The 22,637-nt window shown below is 33.7% G+C and overlaps 3 protein-coding genes across 4 annotated transcripts; 2 read left to right on the forward strand and 1 right to left on the reverse strand.

Annotated features, from left to right (window-relative positions):
- Positions 1–1,546: 1,546 nt before the first annotated feature.
- Positions 1,547–2,817, forward strand: LOC122596611 (transcription factor IBH1-like 1). The gene is made up of 2 exons (XM_043769222.1): positions 1,547–1,652; positions 2,051–2,817. Exon 2 carries the CDS (start codon positions 2,073–2,075, stop codon positions 2,670–2,672), a length of 600 nt encoding a protein of 199 aa, XP_043625157.1. The 5' UTR covers positions 1,547–1,652; positions 2,051–2,072; the 3' UTR covers positions 2,673–2,817.
- A 3,953-nt stretch (positions 2,818–6,770) lies between these two features.
- On the forward strand, positions 6,771–9,019 carry LOC122597891 (VAN3-binding protein). 2 transcript variants are annotated; one of them, XM_043770472.1, is made up of 8 exons: positions 6,771–7,049; positions 7,130–7,198; positions 7,319–7,387; positions 7,473–7,839; positions 7,928–8,095; positions 8,203–8,252; positions 8,425–8,482; positions 8,637–9,019. In XM_043770472.1, exons 1-8 carry the CDS (start codon positions 6,864–6,866, stop codon positions 8,852–8,854), a joined length of 1,185 nt encoding a protein of 394 aa, XP_043626407.1. In that variant the 5' UTR covers positions 6,771–6,863; the 3' UTR covers positions 8,855–9,019. The 2 variants fall into 2 exon arrangements, with proteins under 2 accessions (XP_043626407.1, XP_043626408.1); XM_043770473.1 differs by having other exon boundaries at positions 8,640–9,019.
- Positions 9,020–10,563: 1,544 nt separating this feature from the next.
- Positions 10,564–14,637, reverse strand: LOC122595582 (E3 ubiquitin-protein ligase XBAT32). The gene is made up of 10 exons (XM_043767967.1): positions 13,774–14,637; positions 13,634–13,693; positions 13,469–13,540; positions 13,202–13,377; positions 12,954–13,114; positions 12,799–12,857; positions 12,649–12,695; positions 12,422–12,559; positions 11,819–11,907; positions 10,564–11,354 (listed from the first exon to the last, which is right to left on the reverse strand). The coding sequence occupies exons 1-10, from the start codon at positions 13,966–13,968 to the stop codon at positions 10,864–10,866; spliced, it is 1,488 nt and encodes a 495-aa protein (XP_043623902.1). The 5' UTR covers positions 13,969–14,637; the 3' UTR covers positions 10,564–10,863.
- Between the last annotated feature and the right edge of the window lie 8,000 nt (positions 14,638–22,637).

Consider the following 22,637-nt stretch of genomic DNA (forward strand, 5'->3'; position numbering starts at 1 on the left):
ATAATATGGCGAACCAAATCAGAAATCTGAAGAGGACACGTCACTATCACCATCATTACGGTGAATGTATTTACCGGGCTCATAGTCAGGTGAGGCTGCAGCTTCGGGGTCTTCTGTTACGTATTCTTCTCCCGGTTCAGTCACGTAGCCGCTAGGCCGCCTACCAACCGAGCCAAATTCATGACGATAGCTAGTCTCGTGCTGAATCGTGCTAATCATTGAGGACTCGACAAAAGTAAAATGGTTAATGCTTAATTGCAACCATTGGGCGGTTGTCTATTTTGGCCTTCTTCTGTAGGTAGTCCATGTACCTGTTGTCTATTTTGGACGGTTGGACCATTGTTTCACGTTCATCAATTACCGCTGTCACCTTATTTTTACACTTGTTATCATCAATACCGTGAACTCGAACCTTCTCTTGTGCTCCAAACCGTCTGAGAATTGGAGCACAATTACCACCAGAAGGTGATTGACCTGCCATTTTAGAATTATTTTTTTACTGGAAAATGTATATGTTTTTTAAATGGTTTTGGAGGATGTTTTTACTTGGTACAAAAGCTAGTAAACCGAATTTTATATATATACACCACATTCGAAACCGGTATTTCAATTACGGTTTCGAACTTAATGCGCACGACCCTTGTAGCCAGTACATCGCCACTGTTCCAGTCAAAGATGCTCTGCAAGTTGTCACTTCAAACTGAAACCAGTAATACAAATACCGGGTTCAAATGCTTTTTTCTGAAACCGGTAATTCGAATACCGGTTTCGAGTCAACTTTTTGAAACCGGTATTAATATTTCTAATACCGGTTTACCCGGTTCTATAAATGTTTTTTTTCCAAAACTTATTTGACAAACCATCCTTGAAATATGATTGTTTCAAAAAAAATTTCGTTTAATTACCGAATTCAAGTTGAATACATCTTTGAGTTAAAGTTGCAAATAACTTTTTATATGATATTGTTGGTAAGGGTAATGATGTGTATGTGGTTAATTCATAACTTCAAAAATACATGCATGTGGAATCAAATACACTTTGTGACACAAGCTTAGTATGTGTTTTCTCTTTCTCGCCTTATTATACCTTGATCTTATATGGTATCACGTGTAAGTGTCTTCATCCAACTAGTATACATATTTTTAGTCCACAATTTATAGATAAAACAACCATTAATTATCATAACTTTATATTAGTACTATACTTACATGATTAACCATCAAAGTTATTAAAAAAATGACCATGATATATACCTTCTAGGCTACCGATTCCCATGGCTTCATTTCATTATGATCTCAATAATGTTTCTCATGGTTGGTAAACTCAAAACAGTAAATACCATGTGTAAATTATTTTCCATATCTTTAATTGCTAAATTACGTACAACAAATGGAGTATTCCATTGAGTTCTAATATATATTGGACATTATAGGCCATTGATATATCCATGTGATTGCATGTGCAATGTCTTTTCCAACTAGCCCCACTCCTTCCTCTTTTTCATTTGTTAAATAATGCTTTAAAATCATCCCATGTTTCTTCTTATTCTCAGCTTTAGATAATTTCATCACCTTCTTCTACACTACTATTCATTTGTTCTTGCTTCTATAGCTCTCCCATGAATCTTAGTTAAATACAATCTAACTTTAAAGGTACACATCCAATATCAATTATTAGTGTTTTTAATTCTTTTTTTTTTTTTTTGATTTTATACTATACAACACAACTTCTTTTTATAGTTGAATTACGATTGTATTTATATTTATTATATTCTTCCTTTTTTAGCTTCTATGATCTACCAATATATATAATAATGTTGTCTATTAGTTGATTTCGAGTTCACAAACACTTCATATTTATCTAACCTTTTATATGTACTTGTATATGGATTGATATACGTTCTTATTGGGGTAATTAGAGTTTTTAATTCTTTGTTTCCTTTTAATTGGAAAGAAAAATATCCCAAATTAAGGTGGATTTTCCAAATTGTTTATTTAACTACATGCTTCCATTCGATCTTATCGTAATGATATATTACTCTATTTTGCAGGATACAAACGAAACTAATTAAAATGCACGATTATTCTAGCCAACTCAAGAAAGAATTTATCAAGAAATGGATTAAGGGTCTTCAAACATGTTGTTCATCATCAAAGAAGCAAATGAATGTTATGGAGAGAAAGAAGAAAATAAAGCTTTCTGCAGACATTGCCTTAGCTTCTGCCAAAAACGGCACAACATCTTGGAGTAGAGCTCTACTCTCCGATATCCAAAAAGACGAACAAAACAAGCCTCTTGTCAACAATGTATTAGGCCCCGAATCAAAGTTTGTAGTGGGTACAAATAGCCAAATACATTCAATGGTCACTAAGAATTATTGCCACAAGAGATTAATAATTAGAAGCAAGAAGGTCTTGAAAATGAGGCGTAGTGGTGCTAGTAAAAGGATGAAGAAGATGGAGCCTGGTCGTCGACCGAATTCAGCAACTTGTGTCGCTAAAAGATTGGTGAAGAAACGAACCGAAGTGCTTAAAGGACTTGTACCAGGAGGGAATTCCATGGATGAAATTTCCATAATAAAAGAAGCATTAGACTATATACTTTGTCTTAGAGTACAAGTTGATGTAATGAAGGATCTTGTAAATAATAATGCAACGTCCAACGTTGTTTAATACGAGTACTAGCTAGCCAGATTGAGTATAAGTCGAATGGTAAGTTATTATTAACGTATAGTATATAGCTTCATTCGCATCTGTCTGTCTAGCTAATTAATTTCTCTTTAAATTCATAATCAAAAAGTGTAACTACAATTATTAATAGTGTAGTAGACCAACTTAATTGAGTAAATGATGATCAAATATATGTACATGTTGTGCTTGAAAGCCGAAAAAAGTATGGTGTCTGATCAGTTATGAATGAATTGTATTATAAATATACATTACCTTAGCTTCTACATCTATCTAACATTAATGAAACCTTCAATATATGCGTACATTTGTTAATTAAGCATCCTGCAGGCTAACCGTCTAGCTAGCTAGATGCTATTATATTGTAGGTTCATGATCGAGCATGCATCAAAGTCAAGATATATAATAACTGGCTTCCTTCGTTTATTAACTTAACTCCAAATAAGTTTGAATAATGCATTGTAAGTATGAGTGTGTCATAGGAATTATTATACGGATATAAAGAAAATGTTTATCTTAATTTTATCCATTGGATCCGTATGACGTAAGTACGTATACCTTAGATTTTAGCCATATATACATATATATATGTAGCTCTAACCGACGTGGGTTATGTTTCATCTTTAACCAATTCAAGGGTGGTTTTAGAATTAATTTCTCTTTGTTACTGTATGCTATGTTTCCAGTCCAAGTAGGATAGCTTACAGTCTACAAATTTCATTCACAAAAGACGTTTGTTGAGAATATTTATTATTTATTATCTGGATTTGGATAAGTCCATTCTCAATTTAAATGTAAGAGGATTTTCATAGTTTGTTGACTTGTTCACTTGTTGGGCTATACCCAAAGTTGTTTGTTAAGGCCCATGAACTTGCTAAAGAGTTTTATTTCCTTTCTGACTATTATCTACAGTATAATCTATAATATCTAATACGTAGTAAAACAGATCACTTTTTTTTCACCGTCTTTAAAAAATCAAAAATACCTCTCTCTCTTATATACCAATTTAAATATCTACATCTAATATACCTATAATACCTTTAATGAGATAATTTACAATATAGATCACTCAAACACTTAAAATAATTATACTACCATCTTTAACACCAATTACTTTTACATTCACCACCATTACCACCCCCACCTCCATTCTCATTGCCGCCCCCACCACCATCACCACCACCACCACCACCTCCGTCATCACTATCCCCACCGCCGCCGCATTGCATGGGTATAAGTCTAGTGACTTGACATGAGTGGCTATGTAGAATACGTAGAGTTTATGTTATATGCATATGCATATTAACTTAGGTTTACGTAAATGAAGAAATCACATTTTGTGGGAAGTCGGTCATATTTGGACGAATGTATGTTAATATTGAAATAAGAAGTACAATATTGCCCAATCTAAATTTACTTACAACTGATGTCTATGGTTCTTTTATAACTCGAACTAGTATTTTATTTATTTTTTTATTTTACTAGCATTGTACCTGCACGATGCGGCGGCGGTTTGGTGACGACGATTGGCGGTGGTAACAGTGGTCGTGGTGGTGTTGTTCATGGTGGTGCAACTCTGTAAGTAATTTGTGTAAATGTAATTGATGTAAAGTGATAGTAGATATAATTTAGAAGATAAAGGATTAATGATGTAAATTAATTTATAAAGGGTAAAATGGTAATTTTTCATCTAACACTTTTATGAGAGAAGAAGTGATAATTATTATAAGATAGTATAGATAGATATCATTTGTTGTCTTAAATGAAACTTAAATTTGAGAGCAACCTTTATTTAATATACGAGACAAAATATCCGCACGTTACGGCGGTAAAGTGTGATAGCCAAATGCCTTATCTGTCCGGGCTCCGCCCTCAGAATTAAAAATTCGTCGAAAGTATATCAAATGACATCTCTAATGAAATTTTAAAAACACCCATATAGTTTTTATAATTTATCGATGTACGGTTTTTGAGATAAAAGATTTTAAATGAAATGGAAAAATAAATGATTTATAGAGGAAAGAGAAAAAAAATGATTGGTTGAGATTTGAGGAGAAAGAAAAGGTTTGATAGTTATTTTAGGTAAATATAAAATAGATAAGAAAAGCAAATGTCGAAACTTAAAATTTAGACAAAAAGAATTTGCTTTATAATATAATATAAATATGAAACGTATGAAACAATTTGCTGACGCGGCAAGTTACGTAGGATTTAAAAAACAATTATTTGATTTTAGTAAATAGATCGATACTCAGACCTCATTTGTGTGACTATATATCCTACTTGTAACTTCATAAGGTTGTACAATACTCTAGATAGTTGATTTTGGAAGATACCAAAAACTACATTTTCAAAAATGTAGTTCGTTCCTACCTTTAGTCTACTTGCAGCAAGAAAAGCAATTAGCTAGTCACATGATTTTAATGATCACCCCCTTCAGCCAAAACATGATGATGAGATCAACAAGAAAAAGGATTACTCAACACAAAAAGAAAAGCTCATAAAGTAATAAGTATAAACTACTTTCAGCAAAAGATAATCTTCCCATGGGACAAGAATATTACTTGTTAATCATTACGGTTTAATCCTAATCATAAGCATAACTTCAATTCTAATCACCTATCTATTGTGTCGCCCCCCTTAAGCACGCTTCATCTAAGAATTCATCATTGCTGCTATAAATGATTAAGTGAGGCTCATTTATTTCTGCACATATGTATTGTAGGAAAACTATAGTTTTTTTTTTACTCCAACCCACCACACAAGGACCATTCGGTTAAGACTAGGTTGTCTTAACCGGGTCTCTGAGCAGAGTGGCCTCTCCAGTAAAAAAGAAAGAAAAAAAACACTCAATGCTCCAACTCACATCTAGTGGGTAAAAACCCAAGACTTACCTAGTTGATAAGGGATCATTGTCAATAGGAAACTATAGTTAATCAGAAGAAACTTGGGAAAAAATTGATGTAGAATATCAAAGGTGAGTGCATGCCGATGTGTACAATAACAATTAACAACAGTAACCAATCCAGCCAAAATCGGGACATGACAAGGTGTAAAATGAATTAACATATCTTTGGATATTATTATCAAAAGAAAATCATTATCTCTTTATCAAGAACAAATGGTGTGAACTTAAAGCTACAAAAGGAGAGGACCCAATAAGCTTTGTTATGTGGGAATTCACCCAATCATCTATATATCTGCTTCCATAGTGGTTATCAAGTGTGTGCCCTCTATATGTCCCCTGGGCTTCTTTCTAATCCAGTGCGAACTCATCTATGCATCGACCAATCTACTTATAAAATTACCCCACCATGACTTCTGTTAGTTTATGCTCCAAATTTGGAGTCCACTTTGCTAACCTGCAGTGTTCCCTTTCAAGAAAAAACCTGCTTATGATATCTCAAATGTAATCCTTGCAAATGTAGTTCCCCTTTGTCGATCATGAACAAATTAAAACCTATTAATCAGTTCGGCGTTGGTGAAATTGAACTAATGAACACTACTAGATAGAAAAGTATAAAAGAGTAAGCAAATACATGCTGTAGAGAAGAACATGATATGTAGTAGAATAATTTTCCAACACAATTCTAAACCTGAAGTAAAATAAACTTAACCTGTACCTATGATAGTGTGTGATCAACAAAATTGCACAGATTCACCCAATTCATATTAACTAAACAACCAAAACTTCCGGGTCTATACATCCAATGGAACAGCGAATCAAAAATTTAAAGTCCTAACATATGGAATAAAGCCCAAACGGTAGCTTTTGCCTGGCCTGTGACATTTCCACGGCGCAGGCTTAGGGGCTGGCTTTGATTAAGCTTGATAATATAACAATGCTACTTTAATTAATAGTTTTCTGGCTTAGTGATCAGAATGATGAAGGTAAAAGGCATAGATACTGTTATTCTCTTGTGTAGTCCATAAAATTTAAAATTGAAAAGATAAGCATAAAGCTATATGCTCATCACTTGTCCAGATGGAGTATGGACCATGTGTTGGCAAAGGGGTTTATTAATTAAGCATAGATGCTCATCAGTTGTATATGTATATATACGTGTATTAATCATTCAGAGACTGGTACGCTTCAATATAATTCTCTTTAGTACTCAAGAAGTTAAGCAAGCACCCATAAGAAAACTTACGATATAGTAAACTCACCAAATCTAAATGGACTGTGATAATCTGCCAACATTGTCTGAAGCCCATCCTGAAACGATGGATCTTTTATCGAGAGCATGGTGTGACTTTGCAATTAAAGAGGCTTTTCAACCTGAGTGTCAAAATCAAGCACTTGTTCTCCATGAGTGCTCATTCAAAAGTTTTGATGATGGATCAACGTCCCCTAGTTTCATGGTACGCAAACGTCACTACGTATATTAAACATTATGATGCATATGTGATTTGATGTAATGATGTTTAGAGAAAATTTGCAGAAATTGGAGAGCATAAAGATGGATGATACAGCAAAGCCTTTACCCCCATGGAAGACTAATGATGTGAAGGTATAACCACTTCTCTCTTTAGATTAACATAAATTTAGATTGCTATAACGATATAGACATAGATCATCATTTTCAAAATACTTTCATCAAAATATATGAGATTTTCTTGCCTTTTTTCAGTCATGGATATGGATGCAACAAGCTATGCACCCAGAACTGAATTACAGCAGCTGTTTTAGGAAAAAATGGGTACAAAGCCCAATCATTTCAATAAACATGCCGAGAAACAATCTGGTCCTTTACTTTTTGTTATAATTTCTCATAATTTCTGCAGAAATCGTGGCATATAGTTCCCTTTAAATCACCACATACCTCAATTAAAAAATGGTTAAAAGAAATTAAACAGAAGAGGAAGGAAAATGAGAGACTACAAAAAGCAGAAGTCCATGCAGCAATCTCGGTAGCAAGTGTTGCAGCTGCTTTGGCAGCCATAGCTTCTGAGAATGCAAATCATGATGGCTCGAATTCCACTGCAAGGGATTCAGCAGTTGCATCTGCTGCAGCTCTGGTAGCCGCTCACTGTGCAAAAACTGCAGAGGCAATGGGTGCTAAGAAAAAACATATCAGCACAGCAATGAGCTCTGCCATGAGCACAACAAATGCAAACGACATTCTGACTCTCACTGCTGCAGCGTCTACATGTAATCCCCTACTTTTACTCTCTGTTAGACGCTAAAACTGGTAATCATTTCTATGTGTCTATACTTACGATTTAATCATGTTGTTAAGCCTTACGAGGTGCTTCCACACTCAAAACAAGAGCAGGATGCAAGAACAGATTAAATGGCAATGCACCAGTACTGCCTATCGAAGAGAATACTGATCTTGAGTTTGATTTTGACCAGTGTCGATTAATTCTAAGAAGAGGGGCCGAACTCAGCCTCAAGACATCAGATGGAAAGCATTTTCCCTCTTATTCTATTTTCAATTTGGATCTTGTATTCCAAAGTACCTGTAGCGATTCTTAATTACAGAATTGTGTACTGACCTTCATTCTTGAACAGGGAGATGCATAATGAGATCAGTATCTGTTGTCTTGAATCATGAAGCCAAGGTACAATTCAACATACCCTTGTTAGTATATACATCTTGTAAGGATAATGTGAATATAAGCGTATTCAAAATATTAACACAACATAATATGTAATACTTGGTCCCTACTTTGTAGTGATGGAACTCATGCCCCTAAATCAATCCGCTAACTACTGTTCTGTTTAACTCTACAGGTTGTTCTCAGAACAAGGAAGCTTAATCTACTGAATGCGTTTTCTAGCAAAAAAGAAAGTACGGATTTCCATGTATAGAACTTATTATACACGAAAAGATGAATATTAAGCAACATTAAGTCAATTTTATATATAAATCATGATACAAGTTATATATATATTCATAGTAGTGTATCTTAGTCATCTAATTTATTTATTTGTTTTCGGCATAGCAGGTATTGTATTAGACCAGCATGTGGAGCTCTACAAGAACTCCAAAAATGACATGATCACTTGTTTTCTAGTTGTCTTAACAACAACTCGTGGGATAATTAAACTGGATATGATGAACGATAATGAGTGTCAGAAACTATGGACATGGACTATCAATCATATGCTATCCCTTTCAACCTCATTCAGACAATATTCACTTCCATATTACAAGAACTAAAACAACGCTAATATGTTGGTTTATCTATTTATCATGTCATTCATCTTTGTTGTGTAACTATGAAAACATTGTTTGCTCACAAACGTAATAACTTGATTACATTATGCATGTCCTATATGTACCTCACATGTTTACAATAAAAAATTTATGCAATGATTGTTATTATGCTACATCTAAGATAAATTATTACTTTTAAACAAACTTCTGAAAAATATCATTCAATATTCAATTATGAAACACACTGAGGCCCGGTTCATGGAGGGACAGTCAGGGATTAATCTTGAATCTTTTTACAACGTCTGGTTCTAGGCATGGCCCCTCGGTGGTACCAGAAAATAGGCCTGCCTAATTAGGCGAATCAGCTCAAACTGATCTTGATGGTCTGGTTTGTTTTCTTTAACTATCTGATCTTGATGGTCTGGTCTGTTTTTCTTAACTCAGTTTGTTAATGTCAAAAATTATATCTGTGTTAGGAGGGGGAAAGTGAAGGTGGAGTTGTCTCACACCCAAGTTGGGTGAAAAGCCCCCCACATCTTGTTTTTTTATTCCATAAAATTCATTTATTAATCATACAAAAAATATTAAAATATAATAAGTGAAGGGTTTTTCACCTAAGTTAGGTGTGTGACAACCCAACACTCACTTTTCCCGTGTTAAGAGATGATAATAGTGCCCAGGTAAAAGGTCTTAAAAATTGATAAGCTGTTCCGATTAAGTATTAAGTCTCTACTCACTAGTCACTAGGTAGCCTTAGTTTAAAAGTTAAAAATTTTCAAATCAAAAGTTCTTTTAACCTCGGAGAATTCATTCCAGAAAACTTAAAAACTATTTTAGTATAACTTTGGTTTTTTCTAGTCAAATCCCATAGCCTTTGAAGGTATGGTTAAGTTTATCATGTTTTAATTTTCGAATGCATTATGGTAACCGATCTTTTAGAGGCGTACCCGTATCACGAATACCAGGAGGCAACATTACTTGATTTAGCTTTGGTTCCCCCACCTGCAAAACTGCATTCAGATATATAGTGTGTGCTACTGAGAGAGATTATATATTTAAACGGACTCCTCCAGAAATCATAGTAACCTTTGAAGTATCGTAATATTCAGTCTTTACACTTTGTGTATTTTTGACTGTTTTCTTTGTTGGCGTTGTATAAGCAGAAAAATGTCCTGTGCCAATAAACACTTGTACAAGACTACAAGTAAACACCCAAGTCATGTTTAAAGTTTGCAAAACCGCCCTCTCAACTACACAATTTGAAGCCTATTAACCAACTCAATTTCCATCCGAGTTCTTTTCCACACAATGACTCAGCCATCCCACAGAGCTCAATTCATGTAACCAGCTCTTTATCTTTCTTGGCAGATTAGCAAGATCAATTTCCTTGCCTTTAATCCCAATGTATACCATCGAAAAGCTTTCTTGAACTTGCTCATGTTTATATATGATGTGCAGCCACCCTCACCTATTCCCCGTCCGAGATTACTTCCCTCTCCCACATCCTACTGCGACAAGCTGACAACTGCCTCCCTACCTCCTTCCTTAAATAGCTAGTGACCTTGTTTGGATACTAAACTTCAAAAATACTCCGCATTACAATAAATAACAGTAGCTGGAGGCTTATTTTTACCAAACATACATCACTTCCAAAATCACTAAGCATACACTTTCAAAATAAACCTTACAAGTCTTGCGAAATGCAAAAAATAAGCCTATAAATATATCATGTAACCTTATAAATACATAAATACATTACTTTACATAAATCTGTTCCAGAAGAAACCTTATAAACTAAACTCAATTGTATCTGTAGCTATCAACAATAACAATCATAATGGGTAATCTCTTTTTGAAATTTAACCAATACCAAATATGGACATCAAAACAAAGATCTTTACAACTTAAAAATTTCGGCTTTTTTCTATTAAAAAAAAAAAACAAAACCAAAAGATCAAACCCTTCATTCAAAACCAATAATTAGAATGTATGTTCATAATTCTGTCCTTTTCTCAATATCCACCAGCAGTTTCTGCTGATTGATTTAATGAACATAACCATGATCTTCTACTGTCTGAATGTGAACTCGACCGCCTAAAACTCGATCTAGAGTACCGACCACCATCAACCGATGTACGGGTCAACGATGGGGTCGTGTCAGAAGCTCCCATGCAAAGACTCGAGCTTAGTTTCATTGATGGAAAATTTTGGCAACTCAAAGATCTAAGAGGATAAGGAAACTCAGGCTTGCATAGCGGAGTTGTATCTAGCGCAATGCTATCAGTGTCTTCAATTAAAGTAGTACACGTGAAAAACGATAGCGGTAAGCTTGTTCGTGGCATCCCAATAAGTGGTCTGGTGCCGGGAAGCTTTTTGAAAGACACAATCCCCTGGCGGCAGAGAGGGCAGGGGATCGAACCCGGTGGGCCTTGGGAGCCATTCGATGCACTACTTGTGGAACAAAGATATAATGCACATCGAGTGCAGAATTCATGAAAACAACCTGTAGGTAACTCAGATCAAGATTCATTCCAATAGAATATACTAGATGTCTAGATGTGGCAAGATAGGCGGGTCAAGACAGGGTTGGGTAACAAGTTAAAACAGGTCTTCTTTTATACGGGCCAAGTCAGCTCGAATTGACCAAGAAACACGTTTGTCCATTTTTAGCTTTTTACAATTAATTGATATGTCATTTTCGCATATAAAACAGAATTATCACATTAAATGTTAAATAAAAACAATACAGTAGATGGTGTGTACCAAAAATAGACTATAGCCAACTTTTAAGAAGCCCTAGTTTAGCTTAAGGATTTTAATTGAACAATTTCACACAGATGCGAGACCACATTAACTCATACAGAAGTCAATGTGTCGAATTGTCACCTCTAGAAGATGCTATTTGGTTTTCATTAAATATAAGCTTGTTTTTATTTTTTGCTTTAAAGATTAGAATATAGGTACTACCTTCTGCAGCTATGGCACACTTGTTTTCCAAACAAACAGCACATGGATCAGCACAACCAGAAAGGGAATCATCACTCCATCCACACTCTCTGTACATCAACAAAATTAAATGAGAACAAGAACCCAAATAGAGTTGCCAGGTTGGCAAAACAGGGGGTTGAGAAATTAGATAACGGGTCAAAGAGATATTGGTATTGTTCGAAATTGGGTTGCTTAGAAACACTGGTTGTCTATAACTTAAAGGGTTTCATAATGTTGAATAAAGTGAGTCAGATATATTATTTCAGAAACTAAAGGATTTTTGAATACAATCTCTAAGGATGTTTGATCAGTTAAACAAACTTTGGATGACATTAAAACCATTTGACCATATTTTTATGTTTAGCTAACACTTTCTATATTACTTATTTGACCCGTTCGAGATAAATAAATATATAACCGGGTTGACCTGCTGTATTTGTAATTGGGTCTAATTTTGCACATGCATTGTGTCGTACTGGAAAGAATCAAGACTGATGAAAAGAGATTGACGTTGGCTTATGATTGCAGACACACAAATACCAAAGTTCGTATCTGTATCAACAAGCTTTTATGCTACATTACCTAGCAATCTTGACAACACTCATAAGAGGAAGGCACAAGTAAGGAGAAGGAGTCGGTGCCTCTTCTTGTGGTTGTGCAATCAAAACTTCCTCAAGCCAGTCTCTATGCCATGAACGAGCAACATCTAAAGGGGTCCATCTGTTGATGTTTAAAGTCAAACCGTTACAATTTAGAATATGTTGCAGATACTTATAATGAACAATGGAAGTGGGAAATGGAACACATACCCTTTTGCATTTTCGGCAGCTAGGCTAGCCCCCTTAGCTATCAGAATCTGAAACACATAAAGAGAGATTAGATATAGTTACATCAGTCAAAGCTAAACGTCAGGTATTTTAACGCACAAAAAATTCATTTTCAAAGACTAAAAGACTTACTTGACAACATTGGCCATTTCCACCACAAGCAGCATAGTGAAGGGGTGTGCTTCCCGCACCTATAAACGAAATTCTTGTTTACTTCACAATAAAATGCATATCAATAAAACATCAAATATCTGGGAATTTGCTACTATAATTAATCATGACGTTACCAATCATGTCAATCGTAGTGCCGTCTTCCACAGTGACTTCATTTACAGAAGCACCCAAATCAATAAGTAACTGTAAACTATCTACATGCCCATTTAATGCAGCCATATGAAGAGCAGTTACACCTCCATCAGCAGGTCTATTTATCGTTTCATGAAGTGACCTAGACATGAATAAATTTCAAGATTAACAAAATACAATATAAACAAAATGTACTACAGAAGTCTTGTCATAATTTCTTGAATCATACCCTTCATCCAACTCCAATACAATTTCTTCAATTCTTGATCTATTATTCGCAAGCTTATAAAAACTAGCAACACTGGGGACATAATCAGCAAGGAGGATCCGGATGCAACGTGAATGTCCATTTAGAGCAGCCAAATGTAACGCAGTACCTCCGTTAAGATAATCAGCTTTATGGATCTAGATTCAATAGTACTTGATTAGTATAAACCATGTTATTTAGACCACGCATATAATGTAACATTATCGATAAAGAGAACCGAGTGCATACATTAGCCTTGTAAAGAACCAAAGTCAGAACAACCTCCCAATGACCATATTGACAAGCTTGCATCAAAGCAGTCTATTCAACAAGAGACATTCAATACATAATCTTTATATACATCAATCTATATATTCATAAAAACGTACTTATGATCAAAAACTATTTCCTAACCTGCCCGCGATAGTTCCTAAGATTAATATCAACTCCAGATTCAATCAAGAGGGAAACAATCTAAATCCAAAAAATCAAATCAATTATCCCTAATTACATATACTGAATCAAATTTCCAAATGTAAAATGTAGTGTGCTACCTCATGATGACCTTGAGCTGCAGAATAATGAAGGGGGGAATTCCGAACACCGAAAGTGGAATATTTAGCAAGTCTAGGATTATATTCAAGTAAAGCTTTAGCTTCTTGAACATCACCATCTCTTGCAGCTGAAACAAGTCTTTCTCCAGATGCTGAGCATCCAAATGAATTCCCCACAAGGCTAAAAAACCTCATGGCTTTTTTTCTTAAACAATTATTACTACAAAAACTTAACCAAAAAGATACTTAATTTGTTCAGCATTTTATGTTACAACATCAAAAATAGACCTGATTTGAGTTCTTGAAAGATAGATATATGAAAAAGCTACATGATCAAAAAGTGCTCATGGCCGGATTGGATATAGTTGACATTGACATGATCAAAGAGTGGTATCAATTAGAATCTTTACTACTTTTTTTTCTTAGAAATTTACAAAAAAAAATACCTACCAAGGCTACAAGATTTGTGCATACATAAGATACTAAGAAGATTGTATATTCAAGAAATCACATAAAAATCGAAACTTTATTACAGTATTGACACTAAACAAGTAATTAACAAAACCCCACTTCACAACATTTGAAAATCAAACAAAATCATAAAGTAAAATTTTAAATAAAAAAAAAAAACTAAAGATTTGAGATAAAAACCCAGCCTTAAAAGTGAAAAAGATTCAATACCCAGTTCAGGATTTCCACAAAGTTTAAATCTTTATGACAATAAGAATGTAATTTGAGAGGAAAATATATATACAACGATCGGCAAATGGTATTTATTGACAATCACGAAGTGAAACAAAAATTGCTAGAAATTGGGAATATGATGTGGTATTTTGGGAATTTAGGATCAAAGAAAGTGACCCGCAAGATGTTTGAGGTCAAAGGAGGAGAGGAGATTGAGGTGGTTTCATAATGAATACTCACCTAATTTAATTCACTTGTCGTAAGTGTAATTGGGGTTAATGCGTTGGTAATGTAATTAAACTGTCGGTTACAAAATAAATATATTGGAAATACCAATATGACGCTAGAAACATGAATCTTCTATGTTACCCCTCACAAACTTTCCCTAAAAATCACATGTGTAAATACAACTCATAAACTCCTAGAATTAGGCTGCTAATAGAAGCATAGTTGTTAACCACTAAATATATAGGTTGGTTAAAGATCGTAATGTACAGTAAATCATATGTTTAGTTTTGCTACATTAAGACAAGGGCCAAACACAAAATAGATTAATTAAATTTATGTTACAAAAAATACTTCGCAATATTAAATATAAAATTTTGTGAAAAACAAATTTTGCTATGTTTTATGTAAAAAAATGTTATATGTTAATTACATACATATTGAAAAAGTATCAAATATAAAAAAATAACGAGAATGATATGACAAACAAACTTGTTAAACTTGCTTTCATGTCACGCGCAGAGACGGTATTATACGGGGCAGGTGGGACCAGTGGCGGATTTACGTATAACATATTACATGGGTATGCACTTTTCAATAAACAAAAAATCACTGAAACAGATAAAAGTTGATGATTTGGGTTTGTCCTATGAGTTGTCATTGGGAATCCGGCAAAAAAATTATTAAATAACAAGAAAGACCATATTATTTTGATTTCATTGTATCCTATTCGTATTTATGGTTTTCTAGTAGATGTAGAAAGCATAATATTTTGTGAACGAGGTGGCTTCAAAATCCACTTGTCGTGATGTAATCTTTGTGCTAACAGTTGAATCTTTTTCAACCATCTAATGTTTTTTATATATATTGTTGTGCTAAATATAATAATAATTTTTGGGTAAAAATAATTGAGCTAAGATTTTGGTATGTAAAATTAATTAGATTTATTTTTAATTTTTTCCTTTACCACTTAATATTATTTTTATTTTTTTAATAAGTGGTAAAATAGTAGTAGATTCAAGGTTAATATCTCCCTGTCATTCATTATTGGGTCATGCTTTTTAACAAAAGGTGTTCACGGGTTTTAAACACGGTGTGCACTTTCAGGTATTACACTATAACTATTTTAAAAACCAAAATTTTAACATTAGTATTTATTTTTTAAGGTATGTAAATGCATACCCACTTTACATAGTATGTGGGCAATTACCCACCCTCAATTTTAGAAACTTTTTTCTTTTAAAGCTTTAATGGTAATTAAGCTACTATAATAAAAAATCCAAACAGTTTCTCCTTTTGTTCTTCGACCTCACGACTCATCCACAAACAAATTAAAACCCTATTTCTCTCTATCCACCAATCCATAAATTAACCCCTCCATCAAGAGTTCAACACATGTACGGTTACAAGTGGATGAATGATTGTTTGCTTACATACATCGAGAAAGAAATGTTTAAAAATGTTCTTGATGAAGTAATAATGAAAAAATATCAAGGTATAAAGCTTCGTCGGAATTTTTATGTAACCATGTATTAATTTATGCGTATTAATATGGATAATATGATTGGTCCTTTTTGCAAACTTAATAATTGTATAAGGTTCATGTATAGATAGATGACTATTCCTTTTGTAATTGTATAAAGTTGTATTGGGTCATCGCTGTTAACTAGTAGGTTTTTTGGCATGTCCATTACTGAAATTGAGACGTTTTATTATAACTCGTTTTTGGTTAGTAGTAAAGAAAAATAGTCTCCATTTCACCCCTCATGAAAATTTTTCTGGTATCGTTATTGGTCATGCATATGGTAGTAGATATTTTGTAATCTAGCTATTGTATCCGATAATATTATGTATTTATGTTTATGTTAAAATCCTAGAACGTGAGAACTACAATACTACGTAATATATAGCTTGAAGTCATATTATTTGTGCTATCATCTAGATGATTATTCTTTAAAACATAATTTAAAATAGGACATGCATGTGATGTGATACCCATCTTTAATTAGCAGACAATTATTCAATTGAAGAACTCCATAATCGTGTGAATGTTTCATCTAATTTCCTAGACAACATTATCAAAACTAGATCTAACATCTCATAATACTGAGCGGAGCAAGGCACTCCTTTTCGCTTTTTCTGCTTGGAAACGCCCCGGGACGCCTCGCACATTGCCCCGAGGGGCGTTCTGGAAAGAGAAAAGGCATGTGGCGTTAGAAAGTTGAAGGGGTTAAATGGAAGAGTAAAAGGAATCTTTCATGAGTCCATCATTACTTTTTACTACCTCCAATATTTGCTCCACCACTACTTTTACTTTTCATGTCCATTGTGGTCTCTCATGGAGCTTTTATTTTTAAAGTCTTGCTCCAAGAAAATAAGAGAGAAGTCTCATAATGACTAATATGTCACATGGCATGAGATGCCCCATGTAAAGCCTTTAAGAGAAAGCCTTATTCCTCATATTCTAAACCTGATTCTTGTTAATAAACTTGGATTTGGAAAGGCAAATATATGGTAATTTACTCGTGATGGTTCCATGGAGTGTGGGGTCGTCCATGTAGCACACCAAATGGTTAAAGGTCACACATATCATTATATCAAGGGTGATTGGCATATATATGAAGTTAGCTCATACATAGCGAAACTAAAGCAACTTAAGTTATGGGGAGTAAGGGGTTTTAAGAACCTCTTTTTTTCCTTAAAATGTGACATGTGTAGTTCCTTGTAAAAAAAGGGATTCCTCTTGGACTGAGGGGTTCCCATAACCTCCTAATCATATATATATATATATATATATATAAAGAATAAAAAAAAGGACCAATAGGATGCACGAAAGGAGCTGTTGGGTGGTGTTGGTCAAAGTTTCCATGGGCGTCCAAAAAGAAACGAGAGGAACAATATTTTGAGGTGGAACGCCCCTGGGGGCGGTGTGGCGGGCGTTCCGAGGGAGTTCCCTGCACTTTTTGGGCTTGCCACGGGTTGGAAACGCGTTACTCCGTATGGCCTTGTATTCTTCAAAAAAAGACCAACCCAAACACTGAATCAGCTTCTATTTTTCAATAAAAAGTAAATAAACTAAAAGCTATACATAAAAAGCTAGACCCCTTACTTTGTAATTTTTCTTTCTTACACAAGATGTAAACAAGTGGTGCACGGTTATTGAGATGATGCTCATTGGGGATAAAATTGGCATGTGTATATCTAATTGGATAGAAAAAAGTAATCCGTGCTAAATTGCTAATGTGACGTCCGACTATTTGAGACCATCCAGATTGAGTTGCCCTATGCACACTCGGAAATCTTATTAACTTCTATATATTTGAACTATTGGACTAGGTGGAACTACACCTTTAAGTTTTTTTTTTAAATGGTAAATTTAGGATTACCGACATGTTTTTTTATATACCTAATTTTAATTTCAGAGTAAAATCATGCTGGAAAAACTCGTGTCTCAATTTTTAAGAGCATTTTGTTCACACCAGGATTTGAACTTATGATCTCTTAGTTTCAAGCTCCACAATATACCAATATTACATGCTAGTAATATGCTTTGTCAAGAGTTGAAAAGAAATTAAATGAAAAATGTTTTTTTTTCCCATCAGGAGTCTTAAGATACTATGAGATACTACTTAATAATGTAACTTAATTTTTTTAATGTTGTTTAACAATCGATAAAGCTTACAACCAAATAAACAAACATATTTTGAACTGTTACTATATATGAGATACCATAAAAGCACTTGAAGTTATTTTTACTACAAGTTGATACCCTAAAAATATGAAATATTTGGAGAATTAGGTTTCTCATCAGTTAAATTGATATTTGTCAATTAACTAATATTATTTACTAGAGTATTATTTCACATAGCTAGTATGTTTATGTTAGTCCAAATTCCAAACGATGAAATTAACGAAGTAAATAATCTTCAAATTGTAACTTTGAATCCATATGTACGTGAGCTTAGTGTCAGTTCAATTTCTACAGATACTAATTTACTCGTAATTAATATGGAGAATCCGGAAATGGGTAAAGCCTAATTAAAGGGACGTGCCTCCCCGTATCATGGCCGGGTGGTCTTTTGGAATCTCTGTCCAACACCAACTACTCATATTCCCTTTTCACCAAAGCAAAAGCCATCATCATTAATATATAAGAAAGTATATAAAGCATATGAAATAGAGTGATACTCGTAATTATTGTTTCTTTAATACAATAGCATTCTAGATAAGTTCATAATATTAACAATGTATCTACCATTAACTAAAACTCATATCCGATTAATATATTCCTGACATACACATCGGCAACAACCCAAGACTCTTTTGATTGAAGTAACAGTCTATTAAGTTTGATTATTTTGAACCATTAAAGTATATATTTAATTAGGTTTTCGTGGAGGCACATGTACTTACGTAGCAGTGAATAATTAATCTATAATTTGTCTCATTAGTCATTACATACGACATGTCTTGATAGTCAAGTCGAGTTAGGCAGATCGATCAAGAACATGAGGCTACCATACTTTCGTAAAATCACTTTAATTTGTCTTGATAGTCGAGTTAATTAGCTAGATGGATATGCTTGGCCGGGGATCGGAGGCAAGTTGTGGGTCGTTTGGTCCCTCCCATCGGGGACCATATATATATATATCTGGCCAAAGAGGGAAAACATATGTTCTACAATAAGTATTTCTTTTCAAAAGTACGGATTCCATGAATTATATGTACGCAAGAATCGTTTCTTTTTCAATTCATTGTTTTTCAACATCTTGTATGTTGAAACATTATATTAATTTAACGTCGGTCATTTGGTTTTGTTCGATAGATTTATTAAAGTAATTTAGAAAGCATCTTGTATGTAATTTTATCAAACATTATTTTTGTTCTTCGATCACAAGATTTTAAGTTCAATTCGGTCTGGTGTTCAAGAATTTACGAGACAAGCATGTACGTTAATGACTTAATGGCAAGCATCAGATTTGTTTATGGTCTTAGCAGGGGGAAAAAAATTGAAATGAGTAAAAAGATATATAAAATGGGAAAAAAGAAAGTGGAGTTAAGTAGGACCTCGGGGAAAAGCAGATGAAGAAAATCGAATTTGATTGTTGTTCGACAGTTCATGTCATTTTATCAACAATAGAAAACGGTTTTATAAGTTAAGTGGCTAGATGCTATTAATTACTTCTGATACATGATGTTACAAGCTATGATGTACCGAAACTCCAAACAGGTAGTCGTACCCGTTTCCGAAACTCCATAGAAACGTTACCTCGTACGAAATACATATGAAACATTTCCTAGAATTTTCTATAGATACCGAAACGTTTCTTTGAAGTTTCCATACGGTTTCTAATTAATATCAAGGTTTTAAAGGACTTTTTCTAATCTCCAAACCCAAGCATGCTATATTATATAAAATTTGAGCAACATTAAATTTTTTATATTTCAAAACCAATTATTAAACACTAAACATTCAATGAGTGATCACTAATCAAACATGTATTATACAGTTCTACATTTATAATTATACATAATACTCAAGTCTCAAGTCTCTCTTTATGAAAAAATTGATATAATTTATATTTGTATATTTTTTTATTGCCGTACCCGTATCCTGGATTTTTTTAGTTTTGCCGTTCCCCGTTCCCGTATCGTTCCCGTACCCCTTTCTCGTACCCGTTTCGGTGCTACATAGGTTACAAGATATGCTTAAACAAGCCGTGATAGTAACAAGGGAACGTAATGTGTTAATACGTATGGATTGATAATGTTTAAACAACAATTTCCCTTTAAATTAAGAATGATACTTTAGGGGTAACGACGCAACTTGTTGCCCGACTACCTGACAGTGTAATATAATAAACTTCTATGGTTAATAAAATAAATGGTTGTTTCGTAATATTGTATACTTTTACACTTGCTAGATAAGGGTAAAATTTCTCTATAACTTTTGACGATTATAAACTGGTAGAGTTATAAACTTATAACCATGTTTTTGTAAGCATATAACCATCTTTATATGGTAAGTTATGTATTCAAGATTTCAAATGCGATCATCAAGTTAGTTATAGAAAAAAGTTAAAAACTGAAAAAGTGAGTTGTATAACTATTTTACGGCAAGGTTTGGGCCTAAACTATTTACAATAATGTAGTATCAAATTTGTGCATTAACCCAACAATCTGGCCCTATACGTTTTATTATCTACAAAAAACAGTCCAAGCCGAAAGAAAAATCAACTTCATAACAGGCTTTCAAAATGGATCAGGGAAAACGACGGGAAAGAGGTCATATCCATTAGTGGGTCCAAGCTTTAAATGGGTATGTACACATGTGTAAAACAGAAAGTCAAAACATGACACCTATAACATTAGACCAACACTTTCATCATGATTCCTGAGTCCTGGCTCGTTTCTAGATACTTTTTTTTTCTCTCTTCTTTTGAACACTTCTAGTTACCTTTTCCGCCATTTACCTTTTTAAGTCAAAGCAATTGTGGTGGCTAAAACGTTAAATAGTTGCGTTTAAATTAAAATAAAGTTACTAAACTTGCATGTATGGCTGTTTGTAGGGACTTTTCAGGTTTCTAAAATTTGAGGACTTGAGGTATTTCCAAACCACCCATTTTTAATGTCTTAAACACATAAGTAATGCTTTGTGTAGCCTTAGGGGTACTCTACTCTGCTTACATCATGATGATCTTCGTATGTGACTTTTTGTGTTACGTTTAAATTATGAAAGTACTTGGGTATTTGATTATTTGAGTATAATATTGATGATTGATCATTAGAAGTATAAATAATAAAACGGATTAATTAGATTTTCTCCCTTTAGGTTAATAGGTGAAGGTTTTAGACTCAGCCCTGGCCGAACTACATTTAACTGAGGAGCAGCCCGGGCTACATGTCTATTAAATTTTTGTTGTATAATATATCTAAAAAAAATGTATTTTTTTTATTGATGATACGGGTCAAATAAATATGGGATACCGATCAATTTAACTAATTTTCAACTTTTGAAATTTTTTCCTATCAACATAACTTACAAACATGTAATTGTGCTAATAAATATAAAGAAATACTCCAAAAGTGCCAAAAATTCTTAAAACCCCACCAAAAATAGACAAAAATCTTTAATAAAGTGATAAGACCTATAACAGTATAACTTTGCGGTGATACAAGGCTAACGGAAAAAAATTATGCTACGGGTCACATTCGATCCTGATTCCACCACTAACACTCAGATTAACACAATCTAACCGGGCTAACAGGATATAGTTGTGTCGGCTTTTGAACCCGGCCTTTTTTAACCATCGAAGATATCTACTTCAATTGATTTATAAATCCGTTCATATAGAAATCATAATATTTGACCCATTAACCAACTTTGAATACGTTTTTTTTTTTAACAGTACTTTGAATACGGTTTGATTAATTATTTTATTGTCAATGATTGTATTGTTGCCTATCCGCGCGTCCTCGTGAACCAATTAAGAGAGATCTAAGTGCGCAAATTGCCCAATGGCATGCTTAACAATAGAGAAGGTCGATGATTGAACCCCTTTTCTTTTTATTGCTTTCTATGGAAACATGATAAGAGGGAACAAGCAAGCATGGTTCTATAAGAAGCATGCATATCTTTAAAAAGATGAACAGGCTAAAAAGGCATCTTTTGTGATTTGTCATCCACCGTCTTTCTATACAAACTTGTACTAGTTTTTTTTAATGCTTTCTAAAACTTTAATGTAATTTTAAAGGGAGAGAGTGCACTAAACTTTACCTAACAATAAAAACTTTTCACCTCAATTTTTCTTAAACTTTCCTCATCTTTCTCAAATCATTGACGTCATTTTCCCTCCACTTCCCCTAATCTTCACCTCATCAATTATTTTTCATTTATTTTTAATACTATATCACTTAAAAAACTATATAAACATAACATTTCATACTAAACAAAA

The sequence above is a fragment of the Erigeron canadensis genome, chromosome 4 (assembly GCF_010389155.1).
Source record: "Erigeron canadensis isolate Cc75 chromosome 4, C_canadensis_v1, whole genome shotgun sequence".
Taxonomy (NCBI): Eukaryota; Viridiplantae; Streptophyta; class Magnoliopsida; order Asterales; family Asteraceae; genus Erigeron; species Erigeron canadensis.